Source organism: Mesoplodon bidens (assembly GCF_964165515.1).
Source record: "Mesoplodon bidens genome assembly, chromosome: 7".
In the NCBI taxonomy this organism is placed as follows: Eukaryota; Metazoa; Chordata; class Mammalia; order Artiodactyla; family Ziphiidae; genus Mesoplodon; species Mesoplodon bidens.
The window spans coordinates 9412048-9420481 of record NC_138164.1 but is presented as its reverse complement, the minus strand read 5'-3'; the positions used below and the strand labels follow the sequence as shown (position 1 = coordinate 9420481).

Below are 8434 nucleotides of genomic sequence, written 5' to 3'. Positions count from 1 at the left end.
TGCTTTATAACAAAGTGAATCAGTTATACATATACATATGTTCCCATATCTCTTCCCTCTTGCATCTCCCTCCCTCCCACCCTCCCTATCCCACCCCTCTAGGTGTTCACAAAGCACTGAGCTGATCTTCCTGTGCTATGCGGCTGCTTCCCACTAGCTATCTGTTTTACGTTTGGTAGCGTATATATGTCCATGCCACTCTCTCACTTTGTCCCAGCTTACCCTTCCCCCTCCCCATATCCTCAAGTCCATTCTCTAGTAGGTCTGTGTCTTTATTCCCGTCTTGCCCCAAGGTTCTTCATGACTTTTTTTTTCTTAGATTCCATATATATGTGTTAGCATATGGTATTTGTTTTTCTCTTTCTGACTTACTTCACTCTGTATGACAGACTCTAGGCCCATCCACCTCACTACAAATAACTCAATTTCGTTTCTTTTTATGGCTGAGTAATATTCCATTGTATATATGTACCACATCTTCTTTATCCATTCCTCTGTCAGTGGACGTTTAGGTTGCTTCCATGTCTTGGCTATTGTAAATAGTGTTGCAGTGAACATTGGGGTGCATGTATTTTTTCAAATTATGGTTTTCTCTGGATATATGCCCCAGGTGTTATTTTTGAAAAGACTTTCAGGAAGCCAGAAAAAATGACAGCTGCCTAGATCTGCACCTCCCAGTACTGCTGGTAAAAGCAATACAGAAGAATAAGATGAACAAATAAAAATCCATAAAAACAATATCCACAGCATAATCCAAAGACAAAAATATGCCCGAACTTCAAAATAAGTATAAATTAAGAAAGAAAAACTCCAAATCCCAGGAAGCAATCTCTCTCACTCCTGCTCTAGAGACCTCAAGCTTTTGCAATGAGCAAGAGCAGGTGGAAAAAGCTTAGGTAAGAGAGAAGAGTTGTGATTGTGATGGATCTAATTTGATCCAAAACCACAGTCAGAAAGAGTTAAGTTCACACTAAATGTGAAAAAGAAGAATCTGTCTCGAGAGATGAGAGTGAGATATACAGGAAGGGAAGGGAAGGGATATGCAATTTGAAGTTTCACCTCTTGGTACCTTGAGAGAAAAAAAAATTAAAATTATAAAAGTACTATGTGTGGAGTAAAGAAATAACAGACACTAGTAACAGAGAGGTCAAGTACAGAATAAAATTTGTGTTGTAACGGTTTTAAAAATAAAATCTTAAAGACTAGAGCAAGGAAAAAAAGAAAAATAGGCAAAATCAAGCAAGGAGTGAGATTCTTCACTGGGTTGGTCTCTCTCCAGTCCCTTCCTGAGAATGTTATTCTCTTGAAATCTCACCCAGAGTTAAGCAATTGAGGGTGAGATCATTTTCTTGGCATCAGTCATGTTTGAAAGAATACTGAATACTGAATACAGAATACTGATATTAAAAGTACAGGCATTGAGCAGCATATATTGAGTCTTTTCCTTTCTCTTTATTTCTTCTCCTCATTTTGGACTATAAAAGCTCAAAATACCTGTTGGGTAGTCTTGGGTGAAGGGTGATAATGTTGATGCCTGCCACATGTTGACACTGGAAGTTACAAAAGTAGGTACCTAAATAAGAGCTACTCAATTTCATGTGATGTGAGTATATGGAAAAGGGCGGTGGAGCCCCACAGAACAAGCTAGTCCTATATGGTCTCATGGTAAGCCATTTTCCCCTTGAGTTATACCCCAACTCTTAGTAAGGTCCATTTTGAAATTTCAGCTAAAATAAGATCAAGCAAAGGAGTGATCTTTTCATTGCGTGAGTCAGAGTAGTAAAGGTGGAGATACATATTCATGAGGAACAGAGTAGAGTCTTCTGGTCTACACAAGGAGAAAGTCTGTCTGAGGAAAAAGCCAGGTAGAACCAAGCATCTTCAAGTAATTGAAAGAAAGAGACACAGCCCTCTGGATTCCTTGGATCCATTCAAATCTGAAGCAAAATGCATCCCTGGACTTGCCAGTTAAGTGAACTTTTTTGTTTGTCTCAATATCATTTCACTTACAATGAAAAGTAATTATTTATGATAATGAAAAGGTTTTTAATTAATACATGTCACTACTGTACCTTGTACAAATTTCTATGATAGTAATTACTCCCTTTTTTCTGCATTGTAAGAGAAATTAATTTTAAATTAAGAAAGATCGGTGTTTAAATCCTGGCTCTGCCATTAGTTGTTATGACTTTGGCAAATTTTTTTTTAACATCAGCTTTCGTTTCTTCATATGTAAAACAAATACTTTTCTCAGATAGTTCTGAAGATTATAAAGGATAAGTTAATGAAAGAGTTTAGTATTGTAGCTAGAGCCAGATATCTATAAATTGTGCAGTTCTCACTTTCTTTTGTTGCTTCTCTAATTAGAATGAGAGAAGTAGACACATGGGAGAAAAGGCTGTGGACACCAAATTTGGGGAGCAGACCCTAGAAGGCTCTGAGGAATTGGCACCTGTGTTGAGAGAGAAGCTAAACAAGGGAATACAGCATTTTCAAAAGTAATTCCATATAAAATGTGTGAAGAATAGATTTCCAGAGAAGATAGATGTAGCAGGCAAAATTCTGAAACATGACCCGCCCCCCAGTGTCTTTTCCTCTTGTATAATCCCCTCTTATTTGAATGTGGAAGGAACCATATATATAACGATATATCACTTTAGGGATTATGCATGTTATATGGTACAGTTGACCTTAAATTAGGGAGGTTATCAGGGCAGGCCTATGTAATCACATGAGCATATTAAAACCAGAGAGTTCTTCTCAAGCTAGTGGCAGAAGGGGAAGTCGGAGAGATTGAAAGCACAGCAAGCATTCTCCATTTACCGCCAGGTTGAAGACAAGAGTGCCACATGATGAGGAATGCAGGCAACCTCTAGAAGCTGAGAATGACCCCCAGCTGACAGCCAGCAAGGGAATGGAGCTCTCAGTTCTACAACTACAGGAACTGGGTTCTTCCAACAACCTGAATGAGTCTGGAAAGAGATTCTTCCCCCAGAGCCTCCAGAAGGGAATGCAGCCCTGCCCACACCCTGCTTTCGGCCTGGGCAGAGAATCCAGCCATGTCATTCCATACCAGACTTCTAATTTACAGAACTATGACTAATAAGTGGGTGTTCTTTGAAGCCACTAAGTTTATGATAATTTATTACACATCAATACGTTCTTAATGTGAACTGATAGTTGGAGAAGAACATTGAGTCCCAAATGTGTCCCAATATCAACTCACTAGCAAAAGATGTAAACACAGGCTCAGTAATTTCTCCCCTAAGGAGCCTGATCAAACTGTGCTCCTAAATGAGGCTCATTTTCCAAGCTTCCAAACAAGTTGCTGAGATCCACAGAGAATAAGATGGGTTCACACTATTAGCCCGCTGATGGTTTGGAGACACAAAGCTGATGCATTTGCCTTGCCCTGAAGACATATGCGACTCTACAGACAGAAGGGATGTTGCCTCCTCCTTTGTCAAAACCTCTGTCTCCTTCCGGCCAGTGAAGGGAAAAGAGCACATAAGGCCTGCTAGTAGTGAAGTCTCCAGGTCGAAGGAAGTTGGGGGGCGAGTCTTCTCTGTTCTGATGTTTTCATTCCCACCGCTACAGCAGTGGAGAGATGTGGGAGGCCACCTGCCCTTCTTAAACAATCCATTGTGATTTTGAGGTAAGATTGGATAAAGGGAATGGGTGGGAGGAATGCAGGATCACTCTCAGTACTTTTGCTAAGCCTGGTGCTGAGTTTCTGAAAGGTAGGAGGAAGAGAATAGGTTGAGCAGTGGGCAGAGTGGGGATCACAGTGACCTCACTGTCCCAAGCTTCAGGAAATTCCACAGGAAGGAGTCCCGGGTACCACTCTGGACTCCTTTGCTCTCTTGCTGTATGGCCTTGGTCAGCCTACTCATCTCTTCAAGATATTGTTTCCTTATCTCTCAGATGTGGACATCACTTTGGACCCCTGCTGAAAGACTTTATCCTGGATCGTGTCAGCCCAAGGGAGGTGAGGAGTTGCAGCTGAGATTTGAAAACATGGAAGGAAAGGACAGATGAGAGAAGAAAGTTGAAAGATACGGAGTTGTCACTCTGGCTCTTCTAGAGTGCTGTCCCAACAGTCACACTTGAGCCCCCATGGAACAAGTCCTCAGTCTAGAAAGAAAGGATTTCAGTCTCTTCTTGCTGTGACATTGTTTTCTCATTTCCTCTCAGATCACACCCCTGCTGATAATGTCTGTGGAAAATGACTCAGTTCATCCTGGTAGGACTTACAGACCAAAGTCAACTCCACATACCCCTCTTCTTCCTCTTCTTATTGAACTGTATGGTCACTGTGGTAGGGAATTTGAGCTTAATTAATCAGATATGCCTGAACTTTCATCTTCACACTCCCATGTATTTTTTGGTCTTCAACCTATCCTTCATAGATCTCTGCCACTCCTTGGTCATTATGCCTAAACGGCTGATGAGCTTTGTGTCAGAGAACATCATCTCCTTTGCAGGATGCATGACTCTGCTGGGTTTTTCTTTTCTGTTTCTTTGTCCATTCTGAATGCTATGTGTTGACAGCCATGGCCTATGATCGCTATGTGTCCATCTGTAAGCCCCTTTTGTACACAGTCACCATGTCCCCTCATGTCTCTTCTTTGCTGATGTTTGGTTCATATGTAATGGTGTTTGCCGGTGCCATGGCCCACACAGGGCACATGGTCAAATTATCCTTTTGTGATTCCAGCATCATCAACCATTACATGTGTAACATCTTCTCCCTCCTCCAGCTGTCCTGCAGCAGCACTGATGCCAGTGAGCTGGTGGATTCCGTTACTGTGAGCACAGTTGTAATAATATGTAGCTTCATTATTTTTGTTTCTTCTGCTTTGATCCTCTCCAGTATCCTCCAGATCTCATCAGCTCAGGGCTGGTCCAAAGCCCTCAGTACTTGTGGCTCCCACATAATAACTGTTTGCCCTCTTCTATGGTTCTGGGTTGTTTACACATCTCAAGACCTTTTCTGATGGTTCTGTGGGCCAGGGGAAGTTCTTCTCAGTATTTTATACCAATATAGTCCCAATGTTGAACCCCCTCATCTATAGTCTAAGGAATAAGGATATGAAACTTGCTCTGAAGAAAACCCTAAAGAGAGTTGCGAACTAAGCAGAACCAATATTGCTGGGTTGTTGTGGTGTGTGTGTGTGTGTGTGTGTGTGTGTGTGTGTGAGAATGTGTTTTCCCATAATTTTCTTCAGAACAAGGTTTTTGCCTTAGATCCTTTTTTCTGTCTAATCATGCCATTTAAACATGCAAATATTATTGAGTCTCATGATTGTTCTCAGTTTCATGCTTACTCACTGAATGAGCTTTATTCTTAACAGTGGGCTCCAGAGTCTCAGCTTGATTCCTACTCCTTTTCACACCACCTCCCACTTTGCCTCTTTCCGTGTACTTTTCATACATCAGCATGAATGTGGTCTGATGCGGCCACCCCTCTTTGTTTTCCCTAAAAACAATGTTAATGTAGCCCTTTCTGTTTTTTAACCATTTGAGGAGTTCCTTCTGTGTAAGTTATACATTTTGTAGAATTTCAGTGCTCTTTTAGTCATGGTTTCTATAGTACTGCATTTCCAAACTCAGCAAAGCTTCAATAGTATCTATGAGATATTTATGCTTACTTAACAGGGATCACAAGTATTAGCTTATAAGTATGGAGTGTGTTAATACCAATTAGGAACTGAGAGAAATGAATCTAATTACCTTAAATCAATTCAGTCTGACTCGTTGTAATAGCATCAGGGGTATGATATATATGTATATATACATGTATCAGGTATGTACATAATATGTAATGTACATGTACATAATTTTGTTTACGTCTCTGCCTAATCAAATAGAATTTGACCACCTAGTGTTTACTCCTTTCTCCTACATGGTTAAACTAGAATCTGGTAAAATAAATATTCATGAAATTAATAGTTTGAACTTGTTTGATACAGATTTTTTCTCTAAGGCAAACTAAAAGTTTTTGTTAGTAAAAACTTCCTTTTTTTCAGAAAAGGAGTTTTCTTAAAATTCGTGGCCATAAAGCTTCAAAACGGTGAAGAGTCTGGTTTGATACAATAGAAGGAAATGCCATTGTTTTTTCAGTTTGAAGTACAGCCTTCTGCATTTCCGATAAGACAGGTCTAGTGGTGATGGAATCCTTCAGCTTTTGGGTTTTCCTGGGTCTATTATAACATAGGTATCTTTCAAATTGACTGTTTCAGGTAAACAGCACTCCTGTTTGCAACCTAACATGTTCCTCCTGAAGAACTTGGATCCCTTTTGGAGAAAAGAAGAACTGTTTGGTTTGGTTACAAAATAAATTAGGAAAAGCATGCAATCTTACCTTCAGAAACTAAGATAAAATAGGGATTTGTTGTACTAGGTATTATATACATGAAATTTAAAACCTGTCTCCAGTGATGAATGATGTTGAACATTCTTTCATGTGTTTCTTGGCAATCTGTATATCTTCTTTGGAGAAGTGACTATTTAGGTCTTCTGCCCATTTTAGAATTGGGTTGTTTCTTTTTTTGTTATTGAGCTGCTTGTAAATTTTGGAGATTAATCCTTTGTCAGTTGCTTCATTTGCAAATATTTTCTCCCATTCTGAGGGTTGTCTTTTGGTCTTGTTTATGGTTTCCTTTGCTGTGCAAAAGCTCTGAAGTTTCATTAGGTCCTATTTGTTTATTTTTGTTTTTATTTCCATTTCTCTAGGCAGTGGGTCATCTCACACTGGTCAGAATGGCCATCATCAAAAAATCTAGAAACAATAAATGCTGGAGCGGGTGTGGAGAAAAGGGAACACTCTTGCACTGTTGGTGGGAATGCAAATTGATACAGCCACTATGGAGTTTCCTTAAAAAACTACAAATAGAACTACCATACGACCCAGCAATCCCACTACTGGGCATATACCCTGAGCAAACCATAATTCAAAAAGAGTCATGTAGGGCTTCCCTGGTGGCGCAGTGGTTGAGAGTCCGCCTGCCGATGCAGGGGACACGGGTTCGTGCCCTGGTCTGGGAAGATCCCACATGCCGCGGAGCGGTTGGGCCCGTGAGCCATGGCCGTTGGGCCTGCGCGTCCGGAGCCTGTGCTCCGCAACGGGAGAGGCCACAACAGTGAGAGGCCCGCATACAGAAAAAAAAAAAAAAAAAAAAAGAGTCATGTACCAATATGTTCATTGCAGCTCTATTTACAATAGCCAGGACATGGAAGCAACCTAAGTGTCCATCAACAGATGAATGGATAAAGAAGATGTGGCACATATATATAATGGAATATTACTCAGCCATAAAAAGAAACGAAATTGAGTTATTTGTAGTGAGGTGGATGGGCCTAGAGTCTGTCATACAGAGTGAAGTAAGTCAGAAAGAGAAAAGCAAATACCGTATGCTAACACATATATATGGAATCTAAGAAAAAAAAAAGTCATGAAGTATCTAGGGGTAAGACGGGAATAAAGACACAGACCTACTAGAGAATGGACTTGAGGATGTGGGGAGGGGGAAGGGTAAGCTGGGACAAAGTGAGAGTGGCATGGACATATATGCACTACCAACCGTAAAATAGATAGCTAGTGGGAAGCAGCCGCATAGCACAGGAAGATCAGCTTGGTGCTTTGTGACCACCTAGAGGGGTGGGATAAGGAGGGTGGGAGGGAGGGAGATGCAAGAGGGAAGAGATAAGGGAACATATGTGTATGTGTAACTGATTCACTTTGTTATGAAGCAGAAACTAACACACCATTGTAAAGCAATTATACTCCAATAAAGATGTTAAAAAAAGACAAAATAAAATATAATAAAATAAAACCTGTCTCCAAAATGTAACCTATACACGTGTTAGTAGAAGATAATAAAACCAAGTAAATAAATTAGGTGTGCCTGCAAAGCGGCTGTGGCATTTTTAGAACCCCCAAATGCATCATGGTAGGTAAAATTCTGTTTCTAAGGGTGGCAGCAGAAATATAACAGACGTATCCCTGCTATTGTGCACAGTCCTCATGCATGGCTTGAACCATGGTTAAAATGGATTGCTTTTCAGTTTCCTCAGTAGGATTGACAGTTGCCTTGCCCTAAGTTTTAGGCTACTAGATTGCTAGGTATCAGATACCACGCTGAGAAAACTACCCTTCATCATTGGTATGTTACCTTCAAGTCTTTTCTCTTTACATCTGCAGATATATTTAGGGGGAAATTGGAGTGATATTACACATAAATTTATGCATTCTTTTTCCCAGTTTTACTGAGATAAAACTGACAAATAAAAATTGTATGTATTTAAGGTATAAAACATGATTTTATATATATATATATATATACATACACACACACACACATTGCAAACTGATTACCACAGTCAAGCTAGTTAACCCATCCATCAGCTCACATAGTTACCACTTTTTGTGTGT

At 40.1% G+C, this 8434-nt stretch overlaps 1 protein-coding gene across 1 annotated transcript; it reads left to right on the top strand.

Moving 5' to 3' along the window:
- Nucleotides 1–4225: 4225 nt before the first annotated feature.
- LOC308620731 (olfactory receptor 8C8-like) lies at nucleotides 4226–5136 on the top strand (the record flags this gene model as incomplete). The annotated part of the gene is given in 3 exon segments (XM_081240648.1): nucleotides 4226–4522; nucleotides 4524–4946; nucleotides 4948–5136. Coding segments are annotated over 3 exon segments (909 nt in total).
- Nucleotides 5137–8434: the final 3298 nt, after the last annotated feature.